General features: G+C 39.7%; 2 protein-coding genes across 2 annotated transcripts; both read left to right on the forward strand.

The window, feature by feature from the left end:
* Positions 1 to 213: 213 nt before the first annotated feature.
* LOC100591049 (keratin-associated protein 3-3-like) lies at positions 214 to 960 on the forward strand. Its single transcript, XM_003278283.3, has one exon. The coding sequence runs from the start codon at positions 297 to 299 to the stop codon at positions 591 to 593; it is 297 nt and encodes a 98-aa protein (XP_003278331.1). The 5' UTR covers positions 214 to 296; the 3' UTR covers positions 594 to 960.
* A 6,753-nt stretch (positions 961 to 7,713) lies between these two features.
* Positions 7,714 to 16,789, forward strand: KRT40 (keratin 40). Its single transcript, XM_003278282.2, has 9 exons — positions 7,714 to 7,802; positions 8,476 to 8,546; positions 10,493 to 10,940; positions 11,641 to 11,723; positions 12,308 to 12,464; positions 13,617 to 13,778; positions 13,858 to 13,983; positions 15,744 to 15,964; positions 16,472 to 16,789. The coding sequence occupies exons 3-9, from the start codon at positions 10,494 to 10,496 to the stop codon at positions 16,569 to 16,571; spliced, it is 1,296 nt and encodes a 431-aa protein (XP_003278330.1). The 5' UTR covers positions 7,714 to 7,802; positions 8,476 to 8,546; position 10,493; the 3' UTR covers positions 16,572 to 16,789.
* Positions 16,790 to 19,655: the final 2,866 nt, after the last annotated feature.

The raw sequence follows: 19,655 nt of genomic DNA on the forward strand, positions 1-19,655 counted from the left end.
CATAAAGCTTGTGTTCCAATGACAAATAGCAAGGGTAATCAGTTCAGGTTTAGCAATGAACTCAAATAAAAGTTAATTAGAAAAATGGGGACTCTTTACAGAGTCTAAATGTCAAACAAATTAAAGAATAATGGGTACACTAACATAAACAAGAACCAGGAAAGAAGCCTCTTGGCTGGACCAACTCCCAGTGGAGAGGGTATATAAGAGCCCCAGAGAAAGGAGAGATATTCACACCTCAGAAGCCTTATCCTTCTTTTCAATCAAACCCATAAATACCACAGACTCCGATAGCCATGGATTGCTGTGCCTCTCGCGGCTGCAGTGTCCCCACCGGACCAGCCACCACCCTCTGCTCCTTCGACAAATCCTGCCGCTGTGGAGTCTGCCTGCCCAGCACCTGCCCACACACAGTTTGGTTACTGGAGCCCACCTGCTGTGACAACTGTCCCCCACCCTGCTACATTCCTCAGCCCTGCGTGCCCACCTGCTTCCTGCTCAACTCCTGCCAGCCAACTCCAGGCCTGGAGACCCTCAACCTCACCACCTTCACTCAGCCCTGCTGTGAGCCCTGCCTCCCAAGAGGCTGCTAATGGATGGCTACTTTGCTCAGTGCCTGAGACTGAAAGAGTCAACATAGAAGCTTTAGCGTTCACCTATCTCAGTACCTACAACTAATGTACTCTGCTTTAGAAATTGGAACAAGGATGGTACTATCACAATCACCCCCTGCAAAAAAATAGAGACCAAGAAACTTTCAATGACCATTCAGCTATAACCAACTGCAGTTTGAATCGGTGGATGCCTATAGCTTCCTGAAGCTATTTGATTCCTTCATATTAAAGTGTCTCTTTCTGTGGGTGCTTTGGGAATTCTGTTTTCAGTCTTGGGTGGTATCTTTCTGGAAATTAAGGAAGTTATTCATGATTATCCTAATAAATTTTACATCTCTGGCATAGCACAAATGTCTACAATTACTTATGTTTATTTCTGTTCATTCGTTAAATGTGTATCTTAACTCTGAACATTGGCATTTTAAGAAAAACTGGGAATATTAGTGAAACTGAAAATGGTGGCAGTATGGACAAATATTTCTTAATTTTGCTGTTCTTGCTGTTTTAAGAAAATTAAACATCCTTGCATATAAGATGGTCTAGTACCTCAGCATATTTGAAAGTAGACTTTTCCTGACTTGTCCTCCCAAAAAATGGTTTCAGACAGGTTGAGAAATACTGAACATTACCCAGACACCAGATATGACAAAATATATAAACTAATCCTGATGACATGATCTATTTATGAAAAAAATTGTAATAATGTCATTGTTTATTCAACTAAGATTTATTAAATGCCTATTGTGTGTCCTGTGTTTTATTGTCTCTGCTGAAAATAAGCTAACCATCTGGCAGGTGAAGCAAATACAAACACAACATCCATTTGTTTCTTCTTACAGTTAATAATTATCTATCAAATGCCAATTGCTGTGTTATAATAAAAAAAGATGTGTTCTACCAGCAGTATTAGTGAAGTGCTGTGGGATCATAAAATCGAGAACAATGAAGACTGTTGTCATGGGGGTAAAGTGGGAAAGATATAGTCAAAGAGGAATTGACTGCAACTAGTCATCAAAGGGATATGGAGGAAAAGAAAATATCAAAGACAGACTAGACAGTGGAGTTATGTGACCAATTGAGCCTAGGAGCCGAGAAGGAGGAGAGAATTCAAGATGGAAATATTCTGTTCTTCTTGCTCTACACATGTCATGTTTGCAACATGAGTAGCTATATCTAAATGGAGTTTGGAAAGCTATTCTGGAGAGGAAGAAGATATATGTAGGTAAGTAAAGAAGACTGTGTAAAAGTTCTCAAGTACTTACAGAAGGTGCAGTTGCAAATATGCTCGCTGAAATTCCATCAGGCATAGCAAAGAGTGGCTGCTGGGTGATTAGAAGCTGAATGGAGATACCAGAGGTCATTCACTATTAACAGACTTTGAGGTTCCAGCCTAGCCAGGTAGAAAAAAGGATTGAAAAAAAATGGAAGAAACTAAGAAGACTGTGGGAAGGTATCAAGTGGTGAAACGAGGATGAAAGTGGAGTCTCAAAATGAGAGGAGTTAAAGAATAGGAAATAAAAATTTGGGAGCGAATAAAAGCAAAAATTTTCAAAATTTGGTGACATATTTTATTAACCCACATATTCAAGAATCTCAACAAACTCTTAGCAGGATAATTGCAATACACACACACACACACACACACACACCACCTACACATATCATAGTCAAACTGCTGAATAACAATTAAGAAAAAAAATCAAATAGAAGGCAGCAAAGAAAATGTGGATGTCTGACTTCTTTTCAGATAAAATGGATGTCAGAGGAAAATCAAACCTCATTTAAAAGGTCCTAAAGGAAAAAAAATTGTGAACACTACAGTCTGCAAAAACAACCTTCAAAATTAAAGAAAAATAAAAACACTTCTAGGTGAATAAAGCTGGCTTCTTTTTTAAGTGCCTGAAGATCTACACTATAAGAAACACTAAGGAAGTCCTTTTGGTTTAAGAGTAATTTTACCTCAACGACAAAAAACAAACAAACCAGTTCAGAAATGGACAGAGAACTTGAACAGACATTTCTTCAAAGAAGATATACAAATAGCCAATAAGCACAGGCAAAGGTACTCGGCATCACATCACTAATCATTAGCAAAGTGCAAATCAAAACTACAATGAGATACTACCTCCCACCCATTAGGATGGCTGCCATAAAATAAACAAATAAATACAAAAAAACAAAACGGCCAGGTGTGGTGGCTCATGCCTATAATCCCAACACTTTGGGAGGCCAAGGCAGGCGGATCACTTGAGGTCAGGAGTTTGAGACCAGCCCGGCCAACATGGTGAAATCCCGTCTCTACTAAAAATACAAAAATTAGCCGGGCGTGGTGGTGGGCTCCTGTAATCCCAGCTACTCAGGAGGCTAAAGCAAGAGAATCACTTGAACCCGGGAGGCAGAGGTTGCACTGAGCCAAGATGGTGCCACTGTACTCCAGCCTGGGTGACAGAGCAAGACTCTGTCTCAAAACAAACAAACAAACAAAATATATATATATATATATATATATATATATATATATATATATATAGAGAGAGAGAGAGAGAGAGAGAGAGAGAGAGAGAAATTGGAACTCTTAAGCATTGCTGGTAAGAAGGTAAAATTGTACAGTGACTGTGAAAAACAATATAGCAGTTCCTCAAAAAATTAAATGTAGAATTGCCTTATGATCCTGCGCTTCCACTTCTGGGTATATACCCAAAAGAATTGAAAGCAGGGTCTCTAAAAGACATTTGTATACTTGTGTTCATAGCAGCAATAATCGCAATAGCTAAAATATGAAAACAAACAAGCGTTCATTGATAGATGGATGGATAATCAAAATGTGGTACATCCATACAATGGAATATTATTCAGCCCTAAAAGGGAAAGACTTTCTGACACATGCCACAACATGAATTAACCTTGAAGACATTGTTCTAAGTGAAGTACGCCAGTCACAAAAAGATGCTATTCACTTATATGCTTTCACTTATATGAGGTAGTTAAAAGTAGTAAAAAAATCATAGATGAAAAGTAGAACAGTGTTTGCCAGGACACAAGTTAATGGGCAGTTGTTTAAAGGGAACAGAGTTTCAGTTTTAAAAGGTGAAAAGGGTTATGGAGAAGGACGGTGGTGATGCCCACACAGCATTTGAATGTACTTAATACCACTGGATTGTACACTTAAAAATAGTTAAGATAGTACATTTTATGTTACTTGTATTTTGCCACAATAAAAAAATTTTAAGAGTAATTATACAAAATGAAGTCTCACACCTTCAGGAAGGAAAGAAAACATTGAAAATGGTAAATACATGGATAAAATATGAGACTTTCTCTTTTTCCTTTTCTCAATATTCTAAAAGACAATTATTTAAAGCAAAAACAATGGCATTGTAGGGTTTCTATATACAGAAGTAAGCAATTTGACTATAATAGCATAAAGAACAGAAAAGAGCAAAAAGAACTCTACTGTGTTAAGGTTCTCATATTTTACATAGAGTGCTACAGTATTAATTCCAAGTGGACTGTAATAATGTAAAGATGCATTTCATAATCCTGGGAGAACTACCCCACCCTTTAGAAAAAACCATTAAAATCTATATATACTTATAAAGTTAGTATAGAAAATAAAGTAGAATGTTTGGCACCAGATAAGATGAGAAACAAAAGGGAAAGGAAGCAAAAACACATGGAAATAAAAAACAAATAGCAAGATGGTAGATTTTAAACCAACCATATCAATAATTACATTAAATATAAAGTAAGCACTCCAATAAAAAGTCAGAGGATGTCAGACCGGATTTGAAAACAAAACCCAACACTATTCTGTTTAAAAGTGATTCATTTTACTATTCACAATAGCAAAGAGTTGGAACCAACCCAAATGTCCAACAACGATAGACTGGATTAAGAAAATGTGGCACATATACACCATGGAATACTATGCAGCCATAAAAAATGATGAGTTCATGTCCTTTGTAGGGACATGGATGAAACTGGAAAACATCATTCTCAGTAAACTATCGCAAGGACAAAAAACCAAACACCGCATGTTCGCACTCATAGGTGGGAATTGACAATGAGAACTCATGGACGCAGGAAGGGGAACATCACACTCCAGGGACTGTTGTGGGGTTGGGGGAGGGGGGAGGGATAGCATTAGGAGATATACCTAATGATAAATGACGAGTTAATGGGTGCAGCAAATCAACATGGCACATGGATACATATGTAACAAACCTGCACATTGTGCACATGTACCCTAAAACCTAAAGTATAATAATAATAAAATAATAAAAATAAAAATAAATAAAAAATAAAAGTGATTCATTTTAAACACAAAAGCACAAGAAAATTGAATGCTATAGTCTGAAAAAAAGACATACCATGCAAATAGTAATGATAAGAAAGAAGTTTGGTCATTTAAATATTAGATAATTTTTAAGGTGATATTTCATAATGAAAAAGGGAAAATTCATCAGGTGGTCCTATAATCCATAAAAATCTGACCCAATAACAGAGCTTCAGAATAAATAAGGCAAAAAATCACAGAAGTCAAGAGAGAAATAGATGAATCCAAAATCACATTTGGTGATTTTAATATCCCCTGTCAGGATCTGAGAGAACAAACAGATAAGAAAATTACTAAGGATAAAGAAGATTTGAATAATAGTATCAAACAATTTTACCCAGTTACATTTACAGAATGTTACCCCCTACAATTGCAGAATATACATTCTTTTCAAATGCATAAGGAACTGTCACCAAAATAGACTATATTCTGGGCCATTAAATTTGTCTCCATAAATTCCAAAATCTAACAAAATATGTTAACTGACCACAATGGAATTAAATGAGAAATCAATCAGATACTTAGAAAAATCACCAAATATTTGAAAATCAAACAACACAGTTCTAATAACCTATGGATCAAATAATAAATACCAGTACAGCTTAAGAAATATTATGAGCTGAATGATAATGAGAACACAAGATTTTAAAAATTTATGGGATACATATAGCATTGGATTAGTAGAAAATATACAGCAAATGATTATATTAGAAAATAAGATTTACATCTTTATCACCTTCATTTACATCTTCATCAATCACTTAAGTTTTCATTTCAACTAAATAGAAAAAGAACAATTAAAATTCAAAGTAAGGAGAAAGAAATAAATAATAAACATAATGCCAGAAATCAATGAAATAGAAAACAATGAGGAAATTAATGAAGCTAAAATTTGATTCTTTGAAAGGATTCATAAAGTACTTCTATTTAGTTACTTTTTAGTTGGCAAATAGTAATTACGTATATATATATTTGTGGGGTACAATGTGGTGTTTTGATTTATGTATGCATTGTGGAAAGATAAATCGAGCTAATGAACATATCCATCACCTAAGCACCTTATCATTGTTTTATGGTGAGAACATCAAAAATCTACTCTTTCAGCAGCTTTGAAATAAATGATACATTAGTATTAATCTGATGAACATCAAGCCAGATTGATGGGGGAAGCATGAGATAAAACACAAATTACCAATATCTGAAATTAAATAGTGAGAAGTTATAGACACTACAGATACTAAAATTCATGATAAGGATTATTATGAACAACTTTATTTCAGTATTTTTGCAACTTAGGTGAAGTGAACAAACTCCTTGAAAAATGCAACTTTCACACAAAATGAAACAGAACAACTGAATAGCATTGTGGGGTTTCTATATGTAGAGGTAAGCAATTTGATATTTTTTAATATTTGATGTAGAGGTCAGCAAATATATATATATTTGTATGTGTGTGCATGTGTGTGTGTGTGTGTTTGAAATGGAGTCTCACTCTCACTCAAGCTGGAGTGCAATGGTGTGATCTTGGCTCACTGCAACATCTGCCTTCCAGGTTTCAGCAATTCTCATGCCTCAACCTCCCGAAAAGCTAGGGCTACAGGTGTTCGCCACTATGCCCAACTAATTTTTGTATTTTTAGTAGAGACAAGGCTTCAGCATATTAGCCAGGCTGGCCTCAAACTCCTGCCCTTAAGTGATCTGCCTGCCTGGGCCTCCCAGAGTGCTGGGATTACAGGCTTGAGCCACCATGCCCAGACTTTTTTTCCTAGTTAAAAACAAAACACACCTTTTTCACATGGGAGACTCCTGGAAGAAGTGACCTCACTGGACTCCATCAAACATTTAAGGAAGAAATAACACTAATCTTATAGAATCTCATGAAATAAAGAGGAAACATTTCCCAATTTAATTTATGAACAGTATTACTCCATTCTCACACTGTTATGAAAAAATATCTGAGACTAGATAATTTATAAAGGAAGGAGGTATAATTGAGTTCCAGTTCCTCATGGCTGGGGAGGCCTCAGGAAACTTACAATAATGGTGGAAGGGGAAGCAGGCACTTCTTACATGGGGGCAGGTGAGAGAGAGCATGTGAAGGAGGAACTGTCACAGACTTACAAAACCATTAGATTTCCTAAGGACAAACTCACTATCACAAGAACAGCATAGGGGAAACTGTCCCCATGATCCAATCACCTCCCACCAGGTCCCTCCCCTAACATGTGGGGATTTGGGGATTACAATTTGAGATGAAGTTTGGGTGGGGACACAGCGCCAAGTCATATTGTGAACCCAGTATGTAACTTGATACCAAAACCTAACAAGGTCATTAGAAGAAAAGAAATTTACAGGAAATATTTATCATGAACATAGATGGGGGAAAAAATCCATTTGCTAATCCTATCAACTAATTGAATAAAGCAATTTATATAAAGGATAATGTAGAGTGACCAAGTCATTCAATATGATTGATCATATTGTAGGGTCCCCCAGATCACCCCCCCACTTCCTTCTTTGCCTTGGGAAACAGAGTACCTTGACCACCCTGTGGCCTAGCCAGCTGTGTGTTTCCCCTGCAGCTTGAACCCAAGCCGGGCCTTGCCAGGCACTGTTAAAGTTATTTAGATTGTTGCCCAAAACAGTGAAAATCAATCATGTTGCTGCACATGGATACTAGCTCTGGCCCTGAGCCAAATTTCTTAAAGCCTCATGTAAACTCTCATAAACTGACGCACAAATGTTAAAAGCAACAAGACAACTGCTATAGCAGAGATGCATGCAAAGTGCTCTGGGAGGAGCCCCATCTCCACATGAGGCAGTTGAACGACGTTTCAGCTGAGTCTTGACATGTAAGTTCATCCAGGAAAGGAATAGCAGAAGAGCATTTGACCAAGAAAATAGTACCTACAAACCTTGAAGGATGGCTGGAGCTTAGGGTTTGTGAGAGAGAACATCAGGAAGTGAGCCCAGAAAGATAAATTGGCACCAGGTTAGGGAAGGTCATATTTGCCAAGGTAGAAAGTTTGCACTCCATAAGTGGAGGGCGACAAAAAGCAGGTTTGTATTTTAGGAAAATGATTCTGGCAGCCTAGGTGGATGTTGTAAGATAAGAGCATAGTATTATACAAAATAAACTACCGTGTTGTTGTTGTTGTTGTTTTATTTATCATAGCCTTTCATGACGTCTATTTCTTTTTCTCTATTCCCAATGTTCCTTTCTTCTGATGATGATATGCTATAGAAATTGTCACGGGTGATTAGTGACTATCTGGGGCTGGTGGCATGGGGTAAGAAGAATTTATCAAGATAGTTGTAGGTAAAGAAAGGCAGATGTATTAGAGAACATATGAAAATATGTTGCGAGGAAGCAATGGGCAGCACAGCAGAGAAGGGGCTGTCTGCAAGGGGACAAAGGCGTGCTGGAGATTTTACAGGATGGTGCTTGTGCTGTGTGCTGAAAAGGGTTTGTGCGGTACTGATAACGCTAAGGTTGCAGGGAGCTAAGTTGCATTTTTCTATCAGCTGAAGGTCTAGTGATAGCTGGGTGCAGGAATATTGTGCAGGAGGGCCATGTGTCCTGGACCATGAAGAAGGTGAGTCTCATAGCTTACCTGCTTTCTTTTTTTTTTTTTTTTTTTTTTTTTTGCTTTCCTCTTGTCCTGCCAGCCTGACTTCTTTTCTCTAAGGAGGACTCCACAGAAATGAATTCTGGGTGATTTCCATATTCTACGATGGAGACTATAGCTATAGATCATTATACAACACTACCTAATTAATCAAGACCAAAATAAATAGTCCTACTCTGCAGGACAATAACCAGTAACCAATACTTTACAATTAGAAATTAGTTCCAGACAAAGGAAATATTTCTTATTTTACTCGCACTTACATGACTGCATTTTAGCTAACTGGAACCTGTGATGGACAACCAAAACATGGGTTTTCTTCAAAGATATTTTTCTTTTGACTCATTAGGTTACCGTGAAAAGATAATTTTCTTTCAGAGATTTGTAATTTTTCGGAAGTGTTTTTGAATCCTGGAACTCATATTCGTTGCAGAGCAGCGTCAATATACCATGAGACACTCTAAGAACTTTTTGCATAAGTGTTGATGTGTGAAGAGAATCACTAAATTCAAACCCAACTCTGCCCAGGGAGTAACAAATCCTAAGAGACTATTTTAACTCACTTACATATGTTCTTCTGGTTTGGTTCGGTTTGGTTTCTATTATCAGCTACCTAGGAAGTAGCACTCAAGAATAGGGGAAAAATAAGTTTATTCTGGATAAAAAAATTTTTAACTTTTTCAGATTAATGTGTTTTTTTCCTGTAATGTTCTTAAAAATTCTAGAGGCAATTTTCTCTATGCACCTTTGAAAATGAGATACATGTAACAACTAAAACCAAGCAAAGTGAAATAGATTATGCTTCATAATGGAAGTGAAATCCAAGAGAGAATTCAAAAAAGTTACACATCTCAAGTTCCTGTCTGTCAGATTTGGCACCAGAGATTTCATCCAGTGGAATTACTGATTTGGAACCTAAATAGAATTTTTTTCCAAGTTCCAGTATTTTTAATTTTCATGAAATTCAGACCTTCATAAATAAATAAATAGGAGAAAACAGGCTCTACATCGCAGAAGAAAAGACTCCTGTGGGTTCCTTGCCCCCACTCTGAAGTATAATCATTAAGGAATTCCCAAGGGAATAAAAGGTTATAACTAAGAATTTATATTTCACTCTTATTAGAAATACAGGTAAAATAGTATAACTTATCTAGCAATAAGAAGTGAGAAATGTGGAGAAGGCAAGTTTCAGGAAATCAAAGATCATAATTCCAGCTCTAACCAATTTATATTTTAGCCTGCAGAAAACCAAGTTATTCCTATCAGTTATGTAAAGTGACTTTTCCATTTGTACACAGATAGACATGGTTTGTACACACACACACTTTAAACCCAATATATAGCTCACTCCTCCAGTCTTGTCAGCACATGCTCTGAGATCACAAAAAGCACTGAAAGATTGCTAATCACAATGACCATTTTTATGGTGGTGGCACAAACAAATAATTGTCATTTTATGAGCTGTAATACCAATTTTAAAAGGGGACACAAGCAATCAATCCACAGAATCAAAATCTGTGGACATATCATTTTCCTGATTTGTAATGAGTTGTATCTATAATTATTGATTGGCCAAATTTTCTCTTTCTTTTCTTATTCTGTCAAAAGGACAATGCTTCCTATGACGATTTTCTGAAATAAGTGTTTCGTCTTGCACATGGAAATGGTGTGGGTCCTGCTTTGGTAACCTAAAGTTATCCCTCCTTTATGAGGCATAAAACTCTTCCTCAGTAAATAAACAACTCTAATGAGATGTTTGTACGAAAACTGGCACCATCAGTGATAAAGAAAACATCCGGTGCAGTCTGTAAACACCCATTTTGGGGGGTTATAAAACTCTCAGGAGAGAAGGAGAGTTTTGGAGTCAAGGAAACTGAAGTTTTGCAGCCAGTCTCTGCCTTTGCTTCTGGAAGGATGACTTCTGACTGCTCCTCCACGCACTGCTCTACTGAGTCCTGTACCACGGCTTCCGGTTGTGCACCTGCCTCAAGCTGTTCCATGGAAACAGCCTGTCTCCCCGGTGCCTGTGCTACATCCCAATGTCAGACTCCAAGCTTCCTATCCAGGTCTCGCGGGCTGACCGGTTGCCTCCTGCCATGCTACTTTACTGGGAGTTGTAATAGTTGCTGCTCGGTGGGGAACTGTGCCTGGTGTGAGGATGGGGTCTTCACTAGCAATGAGAAGGAGACGATGCAGTTCCTGAATGACAGACTCGCCAACTATCTGGAGAAGGTGCGCAGCCTGGAGGAGACCAACGCAGAGCTGGAATCCAGGATCCAAGCACAATGTGAACAGGATATCCCAATGGTGTGCCCCAATTATCAGCGTTACTTCAACACCATTGAAGATCTCCAACAGAAGGTCTGTGTCCTGTTGCCCTAGTGCTCCACCTTCCCGATCTATGGTTTGCTTTATCTTTCTACTAGAAGGGGCTGTTTTACAGAAGGAAACCAAGGGAAAGGAGAATTCTAAGAGTTAATGATACATAGGGGAGAGCACTGGACTGAAAGTCAGAAAACCTCGGCATCAGGCCCAGAGCTACCCCTGATTACTGAGTGACTATAATAAAGTAACTTGCCTGTAGACTTTTCCTTCATCATCTATAGAATGCAGAAAAACTGTATTATATCCAAAATCACTTTTGTATGTGACACTGAACATTTACATTATCTGAACACGGATCATGAAATGCCATCTTTTCAACTACCTAGTAATCATTTTCTTCTCTCCTTCATGAATTTCTATTATTATGGGAGAGGATATACTCATAATACAAACTACTGATGGAGAAAACGTTAATGGTGTTCAACTGCCTGAGAATGTTGCAAAATGTCTTATGTTATTAAAAAACTAAACCTTTTTATTTCATTATTTTGTTTCTAAATTGGCGCTGCTTTTTTTCTTCATGAAATGACAAGGTTAATAAGGAAAGCAGGCTGAGGGTTATTTTATACTTTCTTATAAAGACTTTCAAAAGATAACTAATGGCATAGCTGTTGGATAGAAGTTTATTTAGGTTTCTCTCAAAGAATCATTTATCACATAATGACTTGCTTCCCAGATCTTATGCACGAAAGCAGAGAATTCTAGACTTGCTGTACAGCTTGACAACTGCAAACTGGCCACTGATGACTTTAAGTCAAAGTAAGTTTAATTTAATTTAATTTAATTTATTTATTTTGAGAAGGAGTTTCACTCTTGTCACCCAGGCTAGAGTGCAATGGTGCTATCTCGGCTTGCTGCAACCTCTGCCTCCTGGATTCACGCAGTTCTCCTGCCTCAGCCTCCCGAGTAGCCGGGATTACAGGCAGGCGTGCACAGCCACACCTGGCTAATTTTTATATTTTTAGTAGAGATGGGGTTTCACCATGTGGGAAAGGCTGGTCTCGAACTCCTGACCTCAGGTGATCTGCCTGCCTTGGCCTCCCAAAGTGCTGGGATTACAGGCATGAGCCACCACGCCCGGCCTTAATTTTAATTTGAAAATAATTTATGGCTCTCTCTCTCTCTCTCAATCTCTCTCTCCCTCTCACACACACACACAAATATTCTCTATATAATATTTTAAAGTTAAGAATGTTTTAAAAGCTTGAATTTATCATTACTTAGAAATTAAGAGAAATTATGCACATGGCTTCCTGAAGTCCATGTATCGATCCTCCACGTATCCCCACACTTTGCACAGCATTCAGCAAAGTAAGCGTTGGATTTCTCTTTTGCTGTGAAAGGTACGAGAGTGAACTGTCCCTTCGCCAGCTGTTAGAGGCTGACATCAGCAGCCTGCATGGGATCCTGGATGAACTGACCCTGTGCAAATCTGATCTGGAGGCCCATGTGGAGTCTCTGAAGGAAGATCTCCTTTGCCTTAAGAAAAACCATGAAGAGGTAAGGAAAGTGGCAACTCAGCTGAAGGACTCCGAGAGTAACGTACTTACACTGACAGATGATCTGTTGATGTTTGTAAATCGAATTTGGGCAGATGTTGTTTAAGCTGGAATAAAACTACTTGAGGCAGGGCCAGGCATGGTGGCTCACGCCTGTAATCCAAGCACTTTGGGAGTCCGAGGCAGGAGGGTCACAAGGTCAGGAGTTCGAGACCAGCCAGGCCAATATGATGAAACCCCATCTCTACTAAAAATACAAAAATTAGCTGGGCATGGTGGCAGGCGCCTGTAGTCCTAGCTACTTGGGAGGCTGAGGCAGGAGAATCACTTGAACTCAGGAGGCGGAGGTTGCAGTGAGCTGAGATCTCACCACTGCACTCCAGCCCGGATGACAGAGCGAGGCTCCATCTCAAAAAACAAAGAAACAAACAAACAAAAAACTACTCGAGGCATTATTACTATTCAACCTGATCATTCCAGTGTGTCTCTGATTTAAGGTGTGAAATAGCCCCTAAACAGTGCCAGACGAAGGAATCAAACTCTTCTCCTGCCCTTGCCTTTGTGGAGGAGGTAACTTCACAAATGGCTTCTTTGGAGGCTTTATGCCACCCCTAGCTCCAATCCATGGGGTATGAATATCAGGCTGAAAAACAGACTGTGAAGTCCATTTCAAAAAAGGGATAAAGACTCGTGCACTACCTGGACCAGTGTTTTTAAATATTCCGCATTTATAAACTTCTAAAAATCATAAAATATAAAGCAATTGATATATTGATAAAGCTAGAAAATGAAAAGCTGAATGATGTAACAAAGTACATTTGCTCTTTGAACATTTGTTGATGACAATCATAGCTAACATTTATTGACAGCTTACTATGTGCCATAATTAACTTTTGTAAGTTAATTATGTGTAGATTGACCCTTCTAGATCTCACAATAGCCTTCTGGAAAAATGTACAATTATTATGTCCATTTTACAGACGAAGAAACTGAGGCCCTTCTAAGTGGTGAAAAGAGATTCAGCCCAGGCAATCTGAATCAAAATCTCCCACTTTTACCCACTGCTCCAAAAAACAGAAGTAGAATGCCGTTGGATGTCAAATGGATTTTTCCCCATCATTCTGTGACATTCTTTACACCATCCCACTTTCAGGAAGTCAGCTTGCTTCGTGGACAGCTTGGCGACCGCCTCAGTGTGGAGTTGGACGCTGCCCCCACCCTTGACCTCAACAGGGTCCTGGATGAGATGCGCTGTCAGTATGAAACGGTGCTTGCCAACAATCGCAGAGAAGCTGAAGAATGGTTCGCTGTTCAGGTCAGCACCCAGATTGAAAAAATGTCAGGCTTACAGACTTCTGCCTTTTTTGAATTCTCTAATGGTGCCTGTGTTTCAGACAGAAGAGCTGAATCAGCAGCAACTGTCCAGTGCGGAGCAGCTGCAGGGCTGCCAGACGGAGATCTTGGAACTGAAACGCACAGCCAATGCTCTGGAAATTGAGCTCCAAGCACAGCAAAGCCTGGTGCGTGAGGCAAAGGCAGTGTCCGTTGTGTCACTGATAAGTCAGTCCTGAGATGTTAAGCCCTCTTCCATACCCAAGGATCACATTTCCTTGCCTTTCCCGAGTACTGCCGTTTACCCAGCTATTAATAGAAGCAGAAATGACAGGTCCACAGCTTGTATTGTCCCTCTAAGATGCCTTACCTTCGTTCTTGGGCTTGAGTCTGATGCTGCGGCAGCCTCCAGAGACAGGGAGGGAGAAGCAGAGCGAGAGAGACACCTCCGGGCCATGGTCACTTAAGCATTCCAGCAGGTTTTAATTCTCATTTGATTCAGGCCAGTTTTCCAGGCTCACTGTTATATCTAAAACAAAGAATCATTTTCAAACATTTCATCCGACAGTTTCCCAGGATCTGCCCTTCAACCTTATCTTTCACTGCACCCCACCCCACTCAAGCAACAAGAACGCCATGCGTTCAAGATGACATGAACCAGTTCTGGTCAAGCACCGCTGTGTGCATGTCATTGGGCCCTGCGGAGAAGACCTAGAAGAACGATAGCTGAGCATTCATCCTGTGAGAGGCACTATGCGCATTTAAGCTTCACAGTAACTTTATGGGATAGATACCTTTATCCCATGACACAGATAAGGAAAACTGAGACTCAGATTAGGTAACTTCCAAAGGATGCAATTCTAAGAGACAAACTTGGAAGCTGAGTTCAGCCAGTTGAATCCCAGAGTCTCTTCTCTCTCTCTTTTTAAATTTATTTTTATTGATATATAATATTCATAAATTTTTTACATAGATGTGATATTTTGTTACATGCATAGAATATGTAATAATCAAGTCAGGATATTTACAGCATCCATCACCTCAAGTATTTCTCATTTCTACGTGTTGGGAGCATTTCAAGTCCTCTCTTCTAGCTATTTTGAAGTGCACAGTGTATTGTTGTTAACTGTAGTCACCCTTCTCTGCTGTCCAACATGAAAACGTATTCCTTCTGTCTAACTGTATGTTTGCACCCGTTAACCAACCTCTCTTCGTCCCCTTACCACACATATGCCTGTCCCAGCCTCTGGTATCCAGAGCCTCTTCTCTTAACAGCACTATACTACCCCTCCCTGCCAAGAGCCCACACTCAATCTTCCCTCTCATATGCTGTGGATAGTCCTTAAGCTTCACGAATATGTCATGTATTGCTGTAGTCATAGTGGTGGTAGTGATAGTTGACACGTAGAACAGTGGCAGTATGACTGGCACTGTTCTAAATGCTTTACGCATATTAACTCTTTTTTTTTTTTGGAGGGAGTCTCGCTCTGTCGCCCAGGCTGGAGTGCAGTGGCACGATCTCGGCTCACTGCAAGCTCTGCCTCCCGGGTTCACGCCATTCTCCTGAGTAGCTGGGACTACAGGCGCCCACCACCATGCCCAGCTAATTTTTTGTATTTTTAGCAGAGGCGGGGTTTCACCATGTTAGCCAGGATGGTCTCAATCTCCTGACCTTGTGATCCGCCTGCCTCAGCCTCCCAAAGTGCTGGGATTACAGGCGTGAGCCACCGTGCCCAGCCCGCATATTAACTCTTAATCTTCACAACCGTCTAATGAGACAAATATTTTGTATTCCCCACTATACAGAGAATAAAACTGAGACTCACAGAAGCTAAATAATTTGCCAGTGGTCACATAGCTAGAAAAGGGTAAGCAGGAATTTGAAAGTAGGCACTCTGGCCCAAGAGACTGCACTTCATAGTCCTTTGGACAATGTTTCCTCCTGCAGACAGAATCTCTGGAATGCACCGTGGCAGAAACCGAGGCCCAGTACAGCTCCCAGCTGGCCCAGATTCAGTGTCTGATTGATAACGTGGAGAACCAGCTGGCCGAGATCCGCTGCGACCTGGAGCGACAGAACCAGAAGTACCAGGTACTCCTGGATGTGAAGGCCCGGCTGGAGGGTGAGATCAACACATACCGGGGCCTGCTGGACAGCGAGGACAGCAGGCAAGTTCCACAGTTACTCATGAAATCCCCCAGAGTCACAAAGAGGCTGATGTAAAAGAATCCTGTTTCCCCAAGGTCAGGACAAGTTCAAACCTCCCCAGTGTGTTCAGGGATCTTCTTAAAAGAGTGCTGAAAAGTGGCTGAGGTTAAGAACATGACACTAGAGATATTTTAAAAATATTCTAAAGGCAGATTAATTATTAGTGTAACATTTCATGCTGGCATCTCCCTTTGTTCCTGTTTTCCACTAAAGGAAAATCAGGAATAGGCCTAAGATAACACTTGCAAAATCAAGAAAAAATATAAAATACTATTCAACTGCCACTGCTACAGTGAACATGAAGTGGCAACTCTGGGTGCAGAGAAGAAACAGGCTTCGATCAATACTATTGTGCAGAGTTTTCTTCAGAACATAATTTGTAGGGCAAATTTTGACATGGTTTTTCTGAGTTGCCATTTTATCAAGATTCCCTTGTTAAGCTTGGTTTAAAATCGATTTTTCCCCAGGCTTTCCTGTAACTCATGTTCGACCACATGCACCTCGAGCAACACTTGTGAGCCATGCTCAGCCTATGTCATCTGCACAGTTGAAAACTGCTGTTCGTGAATGTTAAGGACAGCAGGGTAGAGGAATCAAAGCCAGCAGCGTCATAGAAAGGAGATGGGGCTTCAACCAGGGACATCCAAACCGGAAGCACAAATCCAGGGGGCTCTCATATCCTGCAATTGCCCTCCAGGCATCCTCAGTCTTTCTATTTTACTATTTCCTCTCCTTCCGGCTTATTTGTGGTATGCTGGGAGCCCATAAAGCATTCTTGCTCATCTTCAAATAAAACAACGTGTTTTATTCCTTTAGCATGGTAAATATAGCTCTATGGCTGATTACTGTTGATAGAATATTCATTTTATGGCAAGGGAATCATCTAAACCCATAACCATACTTTCAATGTACATAAACCCAGGCTGAAAATATTTTTTAACTCCTCAAATACAAATAAATTAATAAACCCATGCAAAATGTCATGTATCTTAGAAAATAGTTGTGTGTATCTTTCTGAGAAAAAAAATTAGGAATAAAATATGATAAAATGTATTTTTTTATTATAAAAGCACTAGATTCTCTTTTTTTAAATTTGGCTCATTAAAAGGGAAAAGGTCACTTATGATTTTATCTTCCAAACAGCCATAGTCAATATTCTGGGGTTCTTTCTTCCAGTTTTCTTTCTTATGATAGATTTTTCCACACAGCTATAATCATACTAACATATGCACACACTTGTGTAATCTTTCTTTCATTTATGTCATCTAAGCATTTTTAATTCTAATAAAAACATAAGATTGTATTGTAGCCATCACTTTTTTTTTTTTTTTTTTTTTGAGACAGTCTTGCTGTGTCGCCCAGGCTGGAGTGCAGTCGCACTATCTCAGCTCACTGCAACCTCTGCCTCCCGGGTTCAAGCGATTCTCCTTCCTCAGCCTCCCGAGTAGCTGGGACTACAGGTGTGTGCCACCACACCAGGCTAATTTTTTGTTTTGTTTTTTTAGTAGAGACAGGGTTTCACCGTGTTAGCCAGATGGTCTCGATCTCCTGACCTTGTGATCCACCAGCTTCAGCCTCCCAAAGTGCTGGGTTTACAGGTGTGAGCCACAGCACCCAGCCTGTAGCCATCATTTTACTGGTTGCATAATGTACCATAAGGTACATTGATCTGTTATTGGACATTTAGGTTATAAGAATAATTATTCTCATACATTTAAAAAACAAGGTAGAGAACTTCCAGAATGATGTATATTTCCATATTCCTCATCCTAAAAACCCTAGAAATTACAAATCAAATAAACATAAGAGGACTCTGAAAGGTAGAAGAAGCAGCCAAACCACCTAAAGATGTTGAGACCCCAGGAGTGACACTGTGGTGGGCTCCCTGGATTAGCTTTTTATCTCATATATCCCAGAAAGGGAGCTGGAGAAACCAACAACCAGAAACACCAACAGGTGCAGACAGAACAAACAAACAAACAGAAAGAGCTTGCTCTGCTTAAAGAACCAGAAAAGAGGCAGCCTAGAAAGGCAGAAAACCTTTAGACATTAACCACTCAACTCAGCCAAACACCACAGAAAATATCATTTCACCCACTCATATCCACACCAGGAAAGGCCAGGTGGGGAGTCCAGACTTCTATCCTTCCCAGGCTGTAACAAGGCACTCAAGCTTCCCCACTGGGGTGGAGTCAGGGAAGGCTAAGTGAGAGATCCAGGACTTTCATTCCTACTATGAGACATGGAAGCACTCCCTGTCCCACCATCATGGTGTCAGTGGAGACCACACGAGAAGCCTGGACTTAACTCTACAGGCTGCAGTGAGGCTCTTCTTTTCTCCTCTGGGGTTAGTGTCACAAGAGTCCTACTGGACAGTTAGAACCCTTTCCCTCCTCCAGCAGTACCAAGGCCACCCCCCATGCAGTGTCAGTGGAAGCTGCATGGGAGCAATAACAAAATATTCCTGCCCTTCCTGGCCAGGGTGGTATCAGCAGAGGCCAGGTGAGGAGTCTAAAATCCTCCCTCCCAGCAGTGATGAGGGGGGCTCTCCCCTTGGGTGTCAATAGGGGCAAAGTGGAGAGAACCTGTATTTCTACTCCCACCTGGTAGGAATGAAGCAGTGTCCCCCTTCCCCTACCAAAACAGTGTCAGAGGAGACCTGCTAGAACAGAAGATTAAATAGTATCCTGAATCTCATAACATAATGCCCCAGTGTCCAGGTTTCAATCAACAATTGCTCTTTATACCAAGGATCATAAAATCTCAACTTACATGAAAAAAGATGATCAACAAATTCCAACATCAAGAGGAAAAAGACGTTAGAATTAACTGACAAGGGTTTTTAACTTTTTATTTCTTATTTTTCTGGGTACATAGATGTATATATTTATGGGGTACATGAGATGATTTGACACAGGCATGCAATGTGTAATAATCACATGGAGAATGGGGTGTCCATCCCCTCAAGCATGTATCTTTGGTGTTACAAACATCCAGTTATACTCTTTTACTTATTGACAAGGATTTTTAAACAGTCATCATAAAAATCCTTCAATAAGCAATGCTTCAATAAACTCTTACAACAAATGCAAAAGTAGAGAAGACTCAATGAAGAAGATGGAAAGACTCCAGTGGAAATTTCAGAACTGAAACATACCATAGAGCCAAAAGAGAAACCTCAGTGGAGACGGGCTTAACAGCAGAATGCAGGCCAGAGAGGAAAACATCAGGGAATTTGATGATACAATAATAGACATCATCCGACCTGAAAAACAGAAAAAAAAATAGTGTTAAAAAGATAGAGTCTCAGGGAACTTTGGGGCTATATCAAACGATCTAACATTCATGTCAGAGGAGTTCTGTAAGGGAGGAGAAAAAGTGAAGCCAAAAACATTTGAAGGAATAAACACTGAAAATTTTACAAATATGGCAAAAGACAAAAACCTACAGATTCCAGAAACCAAGCAAACCCCAAAAATGATAAACCCAAAGAAATCTACACCAGGAAATATCATATTAAAACTTTTGAAAACTAAAGACAAAAAATTATGAAAGCAGTGAGAGAGAAATGACACCTTACCAATAGAAGAAAACAATTTAATTGATGGCAGGTATGTCACCATAAACCATGGAAGCCAATATGAAGTAGTA

Source organism: Nomascus leucogenys, unplaced genomic scaffold (genome assembly GCF_006542625.1).
Source record: "Nomascus leucogenys isolate Asia unplaced genomic scaffold, Asia_NLE_v1 Super-Scaffold_285, whole genome shotgun sequence".
Taxonomy (NCBI): domain Eukaryota; kingdom Metazoa; phylum Chordata; class Mammalia; order Primates; family Hylobatidae; genus Nomascus; species Nomascus leucogenys.

Bases quoted from the DNA above. Each gene is read 5' to 3' on its own strand.
- LOC100591049 (XM_003278283.3), top strand. From the start codon at position 297: ATGGATTGCTGTGCCTCTCGCGGCTGCAGTGTCCCCACCGGACCAGCC.
- KRT40 (XM_003278282.2), top strand. From the start codon at position 10,494: ATGACTTCTGACTGCTCCTCCACGCACTGCTCTACTGAGTCCTGTACC. The intron at 11,724-12,307 runs GTAAGTTTAATT...TTGCTGTGAAAG, and splicing joins ACTGATGACTTTAAGTCAAA to GTACGAGAGTGAACTGTCCC. The intron at 13,779-13,857 runs GTCAGCACCCAG...CCTGTGTTTCAG, and splicing joins AAGAATGGTTCGCTGTTCAG to ACAGAAGAGCTGAATCAGCA.